This window comes from Mytilus californianus, unplaced genomic scaffold, assembly GCF_021869535.1.
Source record: "Mytilus californianus isolate M0D057914Y unplaced genomic scaffold, xbMytCali1.0.p SCAF_10, whole genome shotgun sequence".
Taxonomy (NCBI): Eukaryota; Metazoa; Mollusca; class Bivalvia; order Mytilida; family Mytilidae; genus Mytilus; species Mytilus californianus.
In genome coordinates, this window is record NW_026262582.1 from 57,971,537 (window position 1) to 57,990,969 (window position 19,433).

Genomic DNA, 19,433 nt, shown 5'->3' on the forward strand with positions numbered 1-19,433 from the left:
TAAGCTTTCAAAGCTAGAAACATACAAAAATAAATAGTCTAGAAACCAAACTAGAAGTTTACATGAGCCTGTATCAATTACTTGCCAGGCATGTCTTACTTGTTGAGGAATCTCATTATATGCAACAATGAATTCGCTATCCTATTAACTAGTACATGCAATATGCTTCCTGGCATATTGGTTATCACTTTTGATATGGTAGCTTTAAAGAAGAATTTTCTAAAGGAATAAGTTCGGTAAGGGCCAAATTTGGCCACGATTATTAAGTTCAATGTTTCAGGATAAAACGTGGTTTAAGTTGATGAAAAGGCATATGAGAAAGTTAAATAAAACTATTTTTGCCATAGTTTTATTTTCAAGCATTGATTTTTACATCCCAAAAATAGAGTTTTTGTGAAACATTGGACAAAATCATCCGGATTTCAACCTAATTACAATGTAGGAAACATAGAGCGCAGGCATCGACAACAATATATTCCAGTCAGATATGTAAAATTTCATAACAAAACATTAGGCTAAAATATTTTTGTTGTTGAAGCATGCGCTCTATGTTTCCTCTCCAAAAAGTCAACGTAAATTTACCCGTTTTCATCGAATTTTGGCGGAAAATCAAAATGAGTGCTATTTGTGACGTCATGAATAGAACACAAAAAACATAAATTTTCAACAAAAAGACGTTTTTCCAATCTAGTCGTTATATTACCAATGATTCCTTGTGACATTGGTCAATAAATTCAAATTTCAAATTTCAGCTAGAATTAGGGGCCATTTTAGGGCCTTATCGAACCTACTCCTTTCTCATAGGTCCAAGTGAAATACATAGTCCCCTGCTTATAGCCATATCAATACACCTTATCGCTATTTGTCCGCCATTACTGGACATCACAGAAGTTCCTGTCAAATTTTGACGTCACAAGAGAAAATGTATGACGCCACAAAGGAAAAGTGAGTGTTGTATGACATCAAAAGTTTAAGTGTCACAAATTCTTGGGTCAAGTGTTGCAGATTCCCAAATAGCGATAGGGTCTATAGGCAGATTGACACCAATGAACCACTACTGATAAAGCAACTTCAAAGCCAGTTTTCTGTAATACTTGGCTTCAATAAGACTTTTCTACACATCTTTGAAGGCTTCAGTTCAAAATTTAAATCCTCAACCATAAGATTTGGCTAATCCATAACAAAGTAACAAAACTCAAAAGAAAGCCTCCTGACATTTTTGGTTTCAACTGGTGTTGCAGATCCCAAGAACATATTTGCTACATGTTTCCCAAAGATTTCTATGTAAAATGAATGTTTCCTGTTAGTAAACATGCCATATGGTAATTATGTTACACATCTCTATGTACCTCAGATACAATTTCTAAAGTAAATATTTGGAAAATTTAGTTTTTTGTGTCCCATTATCTTTCATCATAGTTGTGAAACATATGTATTTAGTATAATTTTGCTGTCACCTTTTACTCCAATGTATTGTCAAAAATTTGTGTAATCTAGCGAAGGAACAACAAGTCAATATCTAATAAACATGTTTACCATTTATTGACAATCATAACAACTTGTATAAAGGGAGGTAACCTCAATTATTTGTTTTGATGTGTAGCTCAACATGATTATGTCCCTTTATGTGACAATATACTCAAATTCAACTGTATTTTTTTTGGCTTTAAATTTTCATTTTTAACTGAAAAAAAAATCAATCTAAAATGTTGGTTGTTTTTCCTTTTTAATGGATACCAGCCATGCTGAACATACACATTTCACTAAGGTTATTCATTAATTCAATGTACAAATGAGTTCTTTAAATGACATTACTTACAATATTTCAATTTTTTTAAACAAGAAAACAAAAATAAATTCACCATTTTACTTACTATTCAAACATTACATAATTCCGGTGTAAATACCTCTTTGCTGTATATTGAACAAATAGGTAGGAAGAGGTAAAGCATTTTTTTCCCAAACTAAGCAGGTTGTGTTGCACTGATATAATACAAATAATTTAAATTGATGCTGTGGATAATCTCAGCTATGAAATATGTGCTCAAGTGGCCACAAGATTTTGAAAAAAAAATATACCTCAAAACACATTTAGGGCTTACTTGAAATTTGCATTAAAATTTTTTTTAGACAAAATGACTGAATTTATCACTAAAAAGAAATTAAAAAGTTGTTCTTTTGTAAAATGATCTAGGTAATGTAAGGAGGTGAATAGAGAATCTTATAGTCAGGAATAAATATGTAAGGCTATTTGTTTGGACTGCTTACTCCCTGACAGATATACAGTAAACTGACAGATATACAGTAATATACAGTAAACTGACAGATATACAGTAAACTGACAAATATACAGTAAACTGATACTTCTTTATGTTACATTTTATTGACATATTAATTCCCTATATTTACCATTTTGTAAATCATGAACTTTGAATTAATTGTATGATATATAATATTCAGCTGATTTTGCATCAATTTATTTCCATAATTTCAGAGTCAAATTAAATTCATCTTTCTTTTAGTGCAAGACATTGGTAAATTCATAGACAACACATGTATTTTTAATACAAAGAGACTTTCTACTACAAAAAGACACATTCCATTCTTTTCAAAGTAAACAATGTGGAAATAGTTCTGTATTCCAACTTCATTTTGTCCTTTTCAGATTTCTTGCACTTTCAATTTTCAATTATCTGAAATCCGTAAGTTAAAAAAACTGTCTGCGGTACAAAAAAAAACCAAGTTTGTGAATATTTGTCTTAATCTGTCTGAGAAGACTTTGTTTACTTTTTTTATAAATCAGATCTAAAGAGCTAATACAAGTTCCCTTTACAATACAGTTTTCCTCCCATTCTATTAAAATTACAGTAAAAATATGAAAGAACTAACAATAACAAAATTTCCAATACAATATATCTTTCTCTCAACAGACAAGACACAATAAATTCTTTCTCTCAATAGACAGGACAGTCATTTCACTAGCCCTCCTCATATGGTCACAAATCTATGACAAGACACAATATATGTTCTTACACTTATTTCCATACAATTTTACAAATGACATGATAAAATACACCTAGTTTAAAAAAATACCACTGAGAGTTCATTGTATAATTACAGATCAGTACATGTGAATGTAGCTTTCTCTTCGCATGTTAAGGAGCTCTATTTCACATTGGCTCAATACAACAATAGTCATTTAATTTGGGACAATAGAAAGTATTACTTTGAGGACAAGTGGTCAAGAGATCATGGACAATAGAAATTATTACAAGTGGTCAAAAGAACAATCTAGTTAATTTATGAGAAATCGGATTACTAATTTTCAATAGTATTCTGAAATGCTGTGTATTCAACTTTCTGTAATACACATGAATTACCAAATATATGAAGTCAGGCAACAAGCAGTCAGTAACCCGACATCTCTATAACATAAAATAAGAGGCCACTGTATCATGCAGTAAAATTTGTAAATTACAAGTTGTTGAACGTAAAATTTAAAATACTGAACAAAAAAATTGGGTTGATTTTGGTTGTGATTTTTCACTTCTTTTCTTTGCCTGATTTAAACTAAACAAATCTTGAAAGATTGCCATATCAATTAATTTGAATGTCTTAAAACTATAGAATTTATAATTTATTTCTCTAACGATTCAGCACCAAATAGAGACTTTTATTTTAAAAGGTCAAATATTTCCTAAATTTGTACTGTAAACAGAGCCAGTAAGATGGGAGCTGATTTATGTTACGCTGATCAAATCAACATACAACAGAAATGTCACATTAACAGGTGCTCTCACATTCAAGATCTCATAACATTACATACATATAAACAACTGACACAACATGCTCATACAACTTAAAACACTCAACTCCCTTAAATAACATGTGACAAAATGCTTACCCAATCACATCTCACAAATAACATCTGACAAACGGCTTACCCAATCAGATCTCACAAATAATACAAATAGACTTCACATACAATTACATAATAGTACATTACTTTAAAATATTATCTGGCAGTTCATTAATAATAATTTACACTTTCATCATCTGTCTGACTGAATTATAGTCCTCTAGGCAGACTACCATATGCTTCTCGATGTAACTCAAAGTTCTTTCAAATCTTTCATACATTTTCATATCTGTTTCACAGACTTTGAATTTACATGAATAAATTTTGAGTAACCCAGTATTTGAGGAGTCTTCCAAATTTTTGCCTCACTGAACTGCAAATGCGCAAAGATGAGTTAACAAACGTAATTTTTTGATCTTATATTCCAAATGATTGCAGATAGAGAGGACTTCTTTCATTCAGACATCTTTCTAAAAGCCAACAATCTGTTACAATCCTGTAGCAAATCGTTTCGTCCACTGTCTGGCAACTCTATCATGTTCTGGCCGATTCTGTAGGTACTGTGTAGCGATGCTTCCCACCAATGGGTCGGAGGGATTACAGTCTGTTAATAATGAACATATTGATAGTAAAACTTTTGATATTGTAAGGGCTGGGCTCCAATTGTCTTTCAAAATGTCCAGACATATAACTCCATTACTGTTAATGTTGCAATGGTAAATACGAGTCCTGAATGTAACCTGGAAAATACAACACAATTTTACATAAAATCTAGTATATAAACAAATAGTTTCCAAGAGTCTTATAATACATGTGATACATATTTTACATTTTAAAACCAGTCAATTAATCTGTACAAGAATAAAACCAATCATACAAATGATAAAACAGTGAACTGCGAAAACAAGATATCTAATACACCCAAGCCTGATGGGCTGTTTTTAACCATAAAAGGTTGTTACAGGTAACCTTATCTTAAAAGGAATGCGGTATGGTATACTAGGAAATTCAGGTACCACATCATTTTCTTGAGTTATACTAAAATCCCTACATTGGTTAGATTTCTTTTGTTTTATATATTTATTTTGCAAACTGCTTTACAGCTGTCTGATCTCATACAATTTTATTTATGAGCTGTCATAGAGAAATTAAGAACTTGCTGTTAAATTTTCTCTGCTAACACTTACATTATGAATCTCTCTTTGTTGAAGTTTAATAAAGAAACTGCAAATACCAATGTTCATGTCTTTTGTCTGACATTTGGAAGGTCAAAACTTCCATACATTAAACCATTAACACCAAACATTTTCCCCAAATATCTGGTAGCCAGTTTTAATGATTTTTGAGTGATTGTTGCAGAGAATACACTTACATTTTTTCTGCTACTATTATTACTCTTGACCTTACAAAAAATGTAACTGACTAAATCTTCATTTTGTTATACTGGTTACTAATAAACACAGTTCTTTCAAGGATAGAATTATTAAATTCATCTCATTCATATGTTGTTCTGTTCTGTTCTAATACCTTATACTTGATGAATGTTCCCCCAGGAAAAAAGTGTTGTGGGCATCAAATTTAGTATAGTATATTTGTATAGCTGAGTTTCCAGAAATGGCTGTCTTTTATACATTGTCCTATTTTCAGTATTGTGTGTTCATTTATTTTGAGTGTTTTAGTCATGTATAGTTGAAATGTTGATTTCTGATATTCCATTAGTCATTAAATGAGTCAGTTAACATATATATGAAGAAAGAAGTGTAAAATGAAAAACTTACTTTTGGTGGTTTGAATGGATAATCTGTGGAAAAATGTATATCCAAGAAGAACACGCCCCCTTCATAGACAGATCCTGGGGGTCCTAGAATGGTTGACACCCATTCATACATATTGTCATTCTTGGGTCCAGCACTGAAAACAGAAAATAAAACTATGAGTGTTACGTACCAAATAAAGGATTTTGTAAATGGTTAAACTGAGACTGTTGGATGAAAATCTGGTGTATCTTATTAAGATTACTTTTAGTGGCACTGGTAACAAATTAAAATACGGTGGTTTTAACTAACAAGAGTGCACACGCTGAAATGTCTCGCCTTCTTTACTAATCATTGATATTATGTTGATAGTCCTAAATATAAAGCTTTATTACAACTGTCACATAAACTTAACATTAACCAAGTAAACTAAACATTGACCAATGAACCATGAAAATGAGGTCAAGGTCAGATGAACCATGCTAGGCAGGCATGTACAGCTAACAATTCTTCCATACAACAAATATAGTTGACCTATTGCTTATAGTTTAAGAAAAACAGACGAAAACACAAAAACTTAACACTGAGCAATGAACCTTGAAAATGAGGTCAAGGTCAAATAAAACCTGCGTGACTGACATATAGATCATAAAATATTTCCATACACCAAATATAGTTGAACTATTGCATATAGTATTAGAAAAAAAGACCAAAACTCAAAAACTTAACTTTGACCACTGAACCATGAAAATGAGGTCAAGGTAAGATGACACCTGCCAGCTAGACATGTACACCTTACAATCATTCCATACACCAAATATAGCTGACCTATTGCATGCAGTATTAGAAAGAAAGACCAAAACTCAAAAACTTAACTTTGACCACTGAACCATGAAAATGAGGTCAAGGTCAGATGACACCTGCCAGCTAGACATGTACACCTTACAATCATTCCATACACCAAATATAGTAGACCTATTGCATGCAGTATTAGAAAGAAAGACCAAAACTCAAAAACTTAACTTTGACCACTGAACCATGAAAATGAGGTCAAGGTCAGATGACACCTGCCAGCTAGACATGTACACCTTACAATCATTCCATACACTAAATATAGTAGACCTATTGCATACAGTATAAGAAAAACAGACCAAAACACAAAAACTTAACTATAACCACTGAACCATGAAAATGAGGTCAAGGTCAGATGACACCTGCCAGTTGGACATGTACACCTTACAGTCCTTCCATACACCGAATATACTAGACCTATTGCTTATAGTATCTGAGATATGGACTTGACCACGAAAACTTAACCTTGTTCACTGATCCATGAAATGAGGTCGAGGTCAAGTGAAAACTGTCTGACGGGCATGAGGACCTTGCAAGGTACGCACATACCAAATATAGTTATCCTATTACTTATAATAAGAGAGAATTTAACATTACAAAAAATCTGAACTTTTTTTTCAAGTAGTCACTGAACCATGAAAATGAGGTCAAGGACATTTGACATGTGACTGACGGAAACTTCGTAACATGAGGCATCCATATACAAAGTATGAAGCATCCAGGTCTTCCATCTTCTAAAATATAAAGCTTTTAAGAAGTTAGCTAACGCCGCTGCCGCCGCCGCCGCCGGATCGCTATCCCTATGTAGAGCTTTCTGCGACAAAAGTCGCAGGCTCGACAAAAACTAGAAAACAGATATGTCAGCAAGGGCCCTGTTTGCACATTTTTGCCGAGCACAGAACTGATCATTGATACTGATGCAAACAAAACAATACATGTTACTGGGATTTTTATTTTCGTGTATTTAGTGTTACACGTGAGACATAAAATTCAGTGCCTAATGAAAAAAATCTTTTTTAAAAATATATTACTTATAACCATGCTATTTTGATTTTAAAATAGGCTACAAACAGATATTTAAATTATGTCAGCAGATAGATAGTTTTTGGAATCAGAAATTGATTCATGATATCATCTACTAAGATCAATTTTTTGGTAAATTATTTGAACTTTGAATGCATGTTCAAGTATTTTGGCAGCCATTTTGGAAATGGCAGAAACCAATTTATTGATACCAAGAATTAATTCAGTATATGAAGTTCTATGTAGATATCAAATTTCATTGGAATCCAAGCACTTTTAACGTTTATATATTTTGGCAGACTTTTTGAAAATGGTGACAAGACAGATAATTTAAGACACTAGAAATCAATTTGGAACAGCATCGCTTCTATTAATTTCAGTTGAAATCATTGCACAAAAAAATGCTTCTTAAAATCAAGGAATTTTTAAGGCTTATACCGGAACTGCTTATTTTCTCTCTCCCATTTTCACCTAAACATAGGTCATCAAGCATCATTCCACATGAAATAATACATTGTTTGTGAAAATTTTATAACTTTGTTTAATATATAGAAATGCCTCACATTGGTTGGATAGTTGTGTGGTTATTATAGTATCATTAACCATGTTTTTTTACATCTAAGAAGACATTAAATGGAATTTCTAAATGGTCTTAAAATGATTCAGTCCAATTTTGATCTGGACTGTTGTACTGGTTGAAGATATTGCAGAGTTTTGTAACTTTACAACATGTATCTGTAAAGCAGCAATGTAGACAACTGGAGAAAGCATTTTGTTATGCAAGGACATATATAGCAAAACACTCTCTGTCTCAGAATGACATTGTTATGACTTTCCAAGATGTTTCCCTGCACTACTGTCAACCCTATTATAGATCAAATCTATTCAATAAATGTCTATTAAAGTATTCATTAGACTTGAAGATAAATAAACTTTTTGTATGGAATTCAATTGTAATCACTGCTCATTTTGATGGACTTCCATCATTATAAAATAACACAATATCTGCAGTAATAATCCAAACTTTTAAAATTCAGTACAAATCAGTAATACAAGGTGATGACTTTGCTTGCTGAATTGAGTATTGATTTTACAATCTATACTTAAAAATTCCAGGTTATATCATCCAAGTTTATTAACAACTAATTCAGATTCTACAAGGATATTTTAGATATAATTTTTCCTTTTTATTCTTCTTTAAGTTCCACTCCATTCTTTCATTTTCATTCTCTCTCCAACAGTCCAGAAGTTCACTATAATTACATTTAAAGTACTGAGAACAAGTAAAAGTTCTGGTGAGCGATTCCATTTCTAGTTAGAGATAACAAAGTCATGATGTTAACAGTCAAAGTCTTCAGAAAATAAACATATTCAAAAGAAAACAATTGGTACTCCTCTCAGTTCTCAGTTCAATGAGTTCACAGTATAACTGTTAACATTCAGGTTCTCCATGTTGTACACACTATATCAATTTCTTTCCAATCATGTCGTTTATATGTAATACATTTGTAATATGAGGGTAGGACAAGTTTTATCGTGGTTTCTCAAACATGTTAATGTACTCAGACTGTGCTGCCAAACTGCATGTGTGTAATGATTCGTTATTTGAATTAAGATTTATCTGTATTGCATTTGGATCTTGGGCCCTTGGCCTACGTAAAACAAAGGTTTTACTATCGCAAATTGATTTTGCCTAGTGATGCGTAGCAGAGCTAAGTAAACGGATATTTGCAACAGTAAAACCAAAGCCTAAATTTCTGGAAAATGTTGTTCTCATAATTCTTTGGCAACTAAAAAGATTGGTACCACTTCCTTCATCAAACTTAAACACCAGGTACTTTTAAGCTTTGGGATCACATAGTAAGCTTGTGAATGAAAAAAAAATTAACAAAAAGATGTTTAGGTAGATATATCTTATTTTTTAATCATTAAGGAAATCACATACCAATAAATTTTGGTATTCAAAATGGAGGCTTAAATTGAGAAAATAACCCGTTATGATAAAATTTATTCAATAAGGAATCATTTCTACAAAATTGATAAGCCCGGTAAAAGTACTTGTATGTAATCTCAGAATTGCTATATAATATGTCATATTGTCAATCCCTGGTGAGAATTACCAGTATTTATTATGCTTATGTCAAGCAACACAAAATCTACTCTAATGCTTCAAATGATATTCAAAAGTTAGTATGAATCGAATCGGTGATACATGTTGTTGACTTTGCCTGTTGAATATTGATTCTATAAACTAAGAATTTCCTGAACCTTCAGTTATATCATCCATTCAGTTTATTCAAACCTATTTCAGATTTCTACATAATTTGTCAATTTCTGTTGGTGATCTTCCATCTTTATCAAACAATACAAAATCTATGGTAAAGTTTAAAGTGTTATTTAAAATTCAGTTGGAATAGTGAATTGAATATAGATTATATAATCTATAATTAGAAGTTCACTAAACCTCCAGGTTATATCATCTAATAAATTAATGGAAATAACACTTCAAAACTATTTTAGATTTCTACAAGGCCATTTCAACTATTGTTTTTTTCTATACTCAAAAAGATCAACAGCTTTGCAATGTAAAATTATGCTTTAAGCTCAACATAGAATATGATGAATGTATTGTTAACTTCTCCTTTCATTCCTATAACTTATATAAGTAATGTATTTTCCTTTCTAATATTATTCAGGGATTATCTATCCAAAATTTATGTTGCATTATGGGAAGACATTGGACAAAACAGATAGCGATCAGATAGCTGAGACTGTGGAGCATAAATCATGAAGACAAAAGATGGAGATTTTGAAATAGTTTATTGAAATAATTGTGCAATGCAACATTTATTTTAGAAAGTTATTCTTGAAGGTTAATCCAGAAAATTGCTTCAGATACACCAAAATTATAAAGTACAAAAATATATTATTTTTATTTTCTGATTATTTATTGTTTCTCAAACTACTTAATGCACTCTTAGAAATGTGCATCTGCAAAGGCTTAGGGGTTTGTTCTTTATGGTATTCATTGTTTTTGTGTTGGCTAATTTCTATATGTTGTCAATAAGTAAACTACATAGCCATATTTAATGAAAATGGTTGTTTTTATTTGATAAATATTTGGTAAATATAAATGAGACAGCAACCCTGCATTACAAGATAACTGACAACAGACATCAAAATAATGATTCTTTAATGTCAGTGAGACAGCAACCCAACATTACAAGTTAACCAACAACAGACATCAAAATAATGATTCTTTTATGTCAATCAGACAGCAAACCAACATTACAAGTTAACCAACAACAAACATCAAAATAATGATTTTTTTTATGTCAATAAGACAGCAAACCAACATTACAAGTTAACCAACAACCGACATCAAATGATTCTTTAATGTCAATGAGACAGCAACCCAACATTAACAACATACATCTTATGATTCTTTAAAGTCAATGAGACAGCAATGTTGCATTACAAATTCACCAACAACAGACATCAAATGATTCTTTTTCGTTTTTTTTTTTGCAAAATAATTACAATTGGTAGGTGTGCCATATGTTAAAAAGTCATTATCAATAAACTAAAAGGCACCTTTAAACCACAGGCACACTAATTGGATTATTATAAATAAAGAGATGTGGTATGATTGCCAATGAGACAACTATCCACTAGAGACCAAATGATGTAGATGTTAGCAACTATAGGTCACCTTCAACATTGAGCAAAACCCATACTGCTTAGTAAGCTATAAAAGGTCCCAAGATAACAAAATGTTAATCAATTCAAATGAGAAAACCAATGATTTATGTACAAAACAACAAACATAAAAAACCAATATGATATACAGAAACTAAGGACATTAACCACTGAATATTTATTTTCAAACTTTGTCATCTGCTAAGGTACACATATTACTAATGTTTAACTGTTTTTGTTTAATTGCTTTATTCATTTGATCATGGACTTCATTTTTTTAGGGTTAGACCAACTTTATTTTTATCTAAGAATGTAAGGGGAGGGGGGTGTTATGTTGTTAGAAATTTTTGTTTGGTTTTAGGTCAAATCTTGATTCACATAAGAACTTTGTTTGCATTTGTTGTTCGTTTTCCAGTTGCTATAAGTTGATACAAGATGGCTAAAGTAGTATTGAAATAAATATTAATCAGATGACTGGAAAGACATTTGTTTCTTCAAACTATTCCCCAGGAAATTCATAGTAAATAATGAATCAGATGAGGGGAGAGACATTCTAAAACCATTTTCTTATCCAAGCTTTATTCCCCTGATAATCCAAACAGATAATGAAAAGTGAGTTTAAAGAAATTACACTGTACATGCTAGTTTTAGGACACAGCCATGCTGATTAATTTAATTTCATAACTGGAGAAAGGTCAACATTCACATTAGAAGTATAGATGATAGATCCATATTGTTGGTCAGTTAATCTCCTGCCAAATCTTGAGCTTCTAATGCCATTATCTGCACCTTGCTACCCTTCAGCCATTCATCTTTTGGAGACAATAATCTAATACCAAATTTTAACCTCCATATTCTATTCTTTATATTATCAATTAAAATTTATGCAAACTAACATGGCCAATATTTCTTTTTCAGAAATTAACAAATATCACTTCTGTGTAACATTAAATGCTGGTATACTGTCATCTTCAATCATTGATTAATAATTTAACTTTTTTTCCCACCCTTAATCCATATACTGAATTCAATATTTACATTATTATGTAGCTTACAAAATATGACAACAAACTGTCAGAAAAGAAGTGTAATCCCTTTATATACAATCTTTCACTATCTCAAGGGTCCTCATTAAATACCCCATATGGACCCCATCCAAGGTCATTCAAGCATACCAAGGTAATAAATCATATATATATTTTATAAACATTACATAATGATTAGCCTTGCAATGTATAGTTTTAGTAAACACTGATTGTAGCCTTAATGTTAGTTATTACATTAAGCAAATTGATATTATAAAAAAATTTCAAAAGACAAAAATTTGAGGCTCTCAATGGGTATTGTCATTTACAATATAATTCAATGTTTAAATCTTCAAATTTTACACTTTAATCATTCACTTCAATATTTCCTTCAGATCTTGTCAAATATTGTCAGAAAACTGTCATACAAATGCAACCTCAGACAAATGATGATAGACTGCATTCTTTTGTTTGATTGCTTGATAAAACAACCCCCCACCCCTCATTTTCTTCTCAAATACAATAAGATTCACTACAGCAATAAACAGTACAGTAAACTGGATACCTGGCATGCAATTCTACTATTGCAGTTAATCCATATTGAGCCATTTAACAAAAGTTACAAGTAAAGGAATGTAAGGTCTCTGATTTTTTGTGTTGTTGGGTTGCTGTCTTATTGAGGAATACCATACATTTCCTTAATTCATCAGACATTGTTGGTCTAGCTCTTTTCAATAGATGAATTTAATTTTTTTTTTAAATCACTGCCTTATGTTTTTTTTTTCTTTATCTGTTAATAGAGTATTTCGGACTCGGAATTCCTTTTAAACTAAATTTTACTGTGTGTATTGCTGTGTGTTTGTTTATTCCACATTGGCTAAGGTATAGGGGGAGGGTTGAGATCTCACAAAACATGTTTAATCCCACTACATTTTTGCACCTGTCCCAAGTCAGGAACCTCTGGCTTTTGTTAGTCTTGTATGTTTTTTAATTTTGGTTCATTTATGTGTTTTGGAGTTTAATGTGATGCCCGTTTTTTGCTGAACTAGTATACAGTATTGTTTAGGGCCAGCTGAAGCCCGCCTCCGGGTGCAGGATTTTCTCACTGTGTTGAAGACCCATTGATGGCCTTGAGCTGTTTTCTGATCTTTGGTCAGGTTGTTGTCTCTTTGACATATTCCCCGTTTCCATTCTCAATTTTATTTCTACATTTCTTATTTTTCAAAAAGACTTTATCATTGGTATGTTCAAATCTATCTCATCCTAAAGAATGAAAAAAAAAAAAAAAAACAAATTCCCAAGTCTTCTTTTTTCTTCAATTCAAATGATCTTTATAATATGTTTTCTCCTGAATTTAACAGTGTCATTAGCATTGTTCAGCAAGACTTAATGCTAAACAACAATTATTTGTATTTTTGTCAATAAGAGAAGTACAGACTGATCAGACTGTATATTGACTGGAATGTAAGCCTTACATTATTGGATACTACTTTGTATGGATACATATTTTCTGCCTTCTGATTTACCAATGATGAATTACAAAGAAACAGGACCGTATTAATTTTCATTTGGTTCTTTTTGTCTATAAAATTGTCAATTCATCATCAATATTGTAAATTAGGAAAGTATTTAGGATATACGTTGACCAATAATCCATGAAAATGAGGTCAAGCTCAGATCAACCCTGCCAGACAGACATGTACACCTTACAAATATTCCTTGCACAATACATAGCTGAAATATTGCACAAAATATCTGATAAAAGTACCTCATCCATGAAAACATTAGCCAATGAACTATGGAAATGAGTTCAAGGTTAAGCAAACCCTGTCTGACAGACATGACTACTAGACCTTGCCATTCTATATACTAAATATGCATGTAGTTTCGTATTACTCATAGTACATGAGCAATTCATGTGATACATAAAAATGCTGATAAGCCATGAAAAGCATCCCTGTGTCTTACATTGACAAGTCAAGGTGATACAAAAACTGACAAGTTAGCAAATGTCCTGTTAAACAGCATTTGTAAAGTGGAAGGAGGCCTTGAAATAAGTAACATAGAGAAGTGATTCAGGTGTAAAAAATATCAAAAGTAACCCACTTGCTATAACTTTAAAACATGAACATGTATTTTAAAATTAACCCAAAAAAGATGAAAGTGAATTTGGTCGAAATGATATCGTCTGATACATAGATTACTTCAACAAATCCAAGGAAACTTCATTATTGAAACAAAGATAGAACTAATTTAACAAGGTTAAATCTTAGTTCCTCAATACATGTCTACAACCATGTTATAAATTAAGTGAAAATCACCTAAACATTCAAAGGGAATGTACCTGTACTTTTCAATCACTGATCCTAATAAACCTGAATTATATCAACTGTGGCTGAGATTACAATGGGTTAACAAATGATTATCTCCAGGTTCTATTATTTTATTTACCTTCCCTTCTAGAAGTGGGTAAATTTCAGCCTATTTTGAATATAATTTGACAAGTGAAAGTTGATTGGTCTTTTTTATATTAAAATACAACCAGGTGTATATAGCAGCATGTGTAAATGAATTGTATCAGATATTCCTATTTAATTTTTGTTTAAAAAAAATCCTCCCAGAATTGCTGCGAGTCAAATTTTGAAAATTCAATGACAGGCCAACCTTATTTAATTTGGTGTGCCCTTTTTTAATTTTTTAAAATCAAATTTTTTTTCAAATATGGAGTGCCTCACAAATCAGCAAGTGGCCATGCAAATCTTCTCTGTAATAATTCAAATTTGAGTAAATGTTCTGCAGAAGAGAGTGTAGGTGTAATACCACCAAATCATAGTACATCACATCCAGCTGCATACGAAAAAGGGTTGATAAAAAATATTCCCAGTTGAAGGAAATTAATCCTACATTTCATTGCAGTAAAAAATTTCTGAGTCATAAACATATATCTTGGGTGTTTCAAAGCACCATAATTTTTTTATTTGGTGTTTCTATAGAATATTTTGGAAACTTGAGGTTACATTGTACATGGTTACTAAAGCTTGTACACAGGAAAAAAAGGGGTGAAATTTGATTGGTTAATAGCAGTGAAATTTTGTCTATAGTACTGGACAGGATAAAGCTTTACTCATGAAAAGCGTTTTTTATTTGAAACAAAGATAAATTCTGCACAATTTTTTGAAAAGTGCAAATTTAACAAAGACTAATTATTAAGGGGAAAATCGATGGTGGTATTACACCTGTATGGCATTACTGTTCTAGTCCTGGTAGGGACTTCTGATATAAATAATTGTCATGAAGATAAAACTTATCAACACTCCATAATCTTTGAATATATAGAAGATAAGGCAAAGCTGTCAAACAAGACTCTCATTAGTTGTCAAGGTCATTAAAAAACTTGCACCATCTGATTAAAGTTTAAACAGACACTGTATATTAAACTACACTGCATGACTTGTCAAATAACTACTCAGTTTCTTTAACTTCTTTATACTGACATTAATATATAAACCTCACAGATAATGAACGACCTTATGTTCACTGTAAAATCTGCCTTTTATTCATATTGATTTTAATGATAGCATCAAAAGCAGCATCATATTATAGTGTATCATTTGTCCTCAGCGTCGAGTCATTTTCTTAGCACAGTAACCTAATTTCTAATTCTGTATCAAATTTGTTACATGTTTAAAAAAAAAATGCTTTTCCACTGCTCAAAAAGTGTAAGTTAATTCACACCATTGTTGTACATATCAAGTTGTCTTCTTCATAAATAATCTTCTGTTTTCTTCTGACATTTAAAAAAAAATAAATTCAAATTGATTGCTCAGTTGGCTATTAGGGTTTAACATAGGAGTAGTTATATAATGTAAATGGCAATCTGGAACTAGACTTCCCTGGTAAAATAAGACATTTGAACAGAAACAAACATATTATAGACAAATAAGCAGTCCTTTCCTGTAAATAACTATAAGTTAGTTAGTCAACCACACTATCCATTGCTAACACCAATCCATTTGTAGATCAGTATGAATCATCAGAAACACAGAAAAATCTGTCACTACAACCAAGATGACTCCTCACAAAACAAATAACCAAATTCCAAATTGCTTCCAGCAGTCAATTTCCTAAGGTCAAAGTAAACTATAAGTGTGGTTCCTACTACATGCAAATTTAAATAAGGAAACAATCTCTGCTTTAACAGTTCTTGTTAGAAAATTTAATAAAATGTTTAGAGCCAAATCAAGGATCAAAAACATAGCTTAAGTTCAAACTACATAAATTATCTAATACCAGTAGGTAAAAATACTTTACTTTATTCAATGATATTGCACATCTATACCGGGATAGGGTATAATTAACATAAAACACAATAAAAGATGACATAAAAAATCTGAAAACACATCACACGGTGTAACTAACTTATATAAACCCTGAAACCAAATTTCAGAAATCCTTGTCAAGCAGTTCCTGAGAAAAATGCGACGAAAATATTCATGGGGACGGACGGACAGACTGACGGATGGACTGACAGAAGGACAGACAGAGGTAAAACAGTATACCCCCACTTTTTTAAAGAGGGGTATAACTATCTAATACCAGTAGGTAAAAATACCTTATTCAATAATATTTCACATCTATACCGGGATGGAGTATAATTAACATAAAACACAATAAATGATGACATAAAAATCTAAGAGTTCAGAAAGAATATGACAACATCTTTCAAGAGGAAGAACACGGACTTTTCATGAACTTGCAATAAAAATTTAATAAGAGAATATGTTAAAGTAATGTATAAAGATATTGATAATATTTATAAAAGCAATAAATTGATCATATGTCTGTCATATTCACAAGTTATGTGCAGTATAAGGTTTATTTCAATGAAAAGACCAGTGAACTTAGAGACTGTGTAATATATATATAATATCTCAATGTATCAATGAATGTATTATCTTATTTTATCTTAAGAAATAAATATGCATTATGTTTTAAATAATGAAACACAGATTAAGTTTTTTAACATTTCATAAAGAATATCAATAATGATAAACATGCAATGTGATTATCATTGATCCTGAGTTACCAAGACTTTTTAATTGATAGAGTCATATCCACAATCTTGGGAACCAAATTTTTGGACTTCATTACATATTCATGTGTCTGTCCCATGTCACAGGAACTTCAACAGTAGTTAACTTTCAGTTACCTTAACCTTTGTCCTTAAAGAAATCAAAGCTGGCAGGGAGGGAAGTTTATTCTCACTTAGTCACTAGAATTGCTAATAACTCAAAATATACATAAAGAAACATGTCAAGATTACATGTTTAAAAATTATCATTTCGGATAACCAAACTCAAAATGTATCCATAATTCATCAAACATCTTAGAGAAAGGTCAAGGTTTAAAGTACAAATGTGTACTCCAATGTGTTGTGAGTACTAATATCTTTATGAGAACTACTATGGAACACACAGGTAAAACCTTGACATAAATTGACAACTCCTGAAGGCCTCTACTCTCAATGAACATGAATTTAGGATCGGGTCAAAAATAGTATTAAAATTGTTTGATGTTGCCTACCTACCCACCTAAAAAATTTATGACAGAAATCATTTCAAATTTTTTTTTAATAAAAGTTTTTTTTCATGCTCTTACATCGTTTTCTTGTCTCAAACATGTAATTTGTGTTGTTGGCAAAAAAAATTAATAAATTCCTACCTACCGACCCAACCCTACTACAAGGCATGGGTAGGCAATATCAAACAAAGAATTTGTTAAGGGTGGCCTGATAACAGGTGAAAATGTATTCACAACTTTCTAGACATCTAATTAAGAACCTTCCATATTGACACTTGTCTATTGTTGAAGATGGTATAATGTTGATCTCTGGACATAGTTATTGGGTTGCTGTCTCTTTGACATGTAATATTATGTATCCCACATCTCTTATTATTCGTAAGACAGAAATACTATATATTCATCAATATGTTCAAATCATCAACATTTTGATGTATATTACCTTTAACCTTTTAGAAATAAAGCAGCTGCTCAGCAGCACCTTGAATTGTTTTGTACATTTTCCAAACCAAAAGCAAAATTGACTTTTTTCCATTCATATGTCAATGAATATGCCTGAATCAATGTGCTGTTACATAATATGGTGAAATTATTCTGAGTTAGTCAATCAATGCCTGATTAGTAATTACATTGTACTTGTCAAATCAGCAAAAAAATCATATGTGTACAAATTCCTAAAAAACAACCAGATGTTAAACAACCCAAAATCATGATCCCGTATCCATTTTTTGGCCTGGCCTTATTAGGATATATAACAATTGAGTTAATCTGTTCCTCTACAAAGAGGCTCAAACAAAGAAGTCTCTGAACAAAGTTCATCTGAATTTAATATGAGAATCAGTACATGGAGTCCTTAAATAATATAATTCATTGATTTGTGTAAAAGTTGTATATCTATTAGAACTGAACACATAATGCATCTTCGAGAATTTATCAACAGTGGCTCACTTATAGTTTATTTTTTGATTTGTTAAACTTAATAAAACAGCTGTACAATCACTCTTTAATAAGCCTATCTGTAACAGATAAAACATTAAGCAGTATTTATGATGGCTTCTTAGGTCACATACATTTTATTTTTTTAAGATTCTCATCCCTCCCTCCTTGGAGATATTCCACATTTTATCTTTATATACATGTTGACTTTTTCTTTAAAACTATTTCAGCTATTCAAGTCATAATAAGCAAAAATAAAAACTTCCCTCCCTTCCCAAATTTTCAGTGATGAAAATGTAAAATTAAAAGATTTCAAAATAAAAATGATTGAAATTCCTTGGACCTGATGGTGAAGTAAATCATCTTGACAACATAACATAATTAATAATAAACAAGCAAATCTTTGATTTATTGTCCATTACTCAATCAACTCATATTTAAAGAATGTGACAGGTGATTTTATCACTATTTTATATTAGACAAGCATTCTGAGAGTATTGCATGGCAATACATAGTCCCCTACCAGTTAAACATTCATTTTACTGAACAAAATGCTAACTTGATCTATAACTTGTCATGGTGTAAAATTGAGAATGGAAATGGGGAATGTGTCAAAGAGACCACAATGACTGAGGTACATGGCTAAACCATCTCCATGTAAATGAGATGCGCCACTGCTAATACAACTGCATACCAAATATCATT

The 19,433-nt window shown here is 31.3% G+C and overlaps 1 protein-coding gene across 1 annotated transcript in view; it reads right to left on the reverse strand.

Moving 5' to 3' along the window:
- Positions 1-1,520: 1,520 nt before the first annotated feature.
- Positions 1,521-19,433, reverse strand: part of LOC127718917 (ubiquitin-conjugating enzyme E2 E1-like) — a 30,272-nt gene continuing 12,359 nt past the window's right edge. Inside the window, exons 4-5 of the mRNA XM_052225017.1 lie at positions 5,638-5,770; positions 1,521-4,599 (exon numbers count right to left, since the gene is read on the reverse strand). Coding sequence (XP_052080977.1) covers positions 4,348-4,599; positions 5,638-5,770 — 385 coding nt within the window. The 3' untranslated portion in view covers positions 1,521-4,347. The remainder of the gene's footprint in view (positions 4,600-5,637; positions 5,771-19,433) is intronic.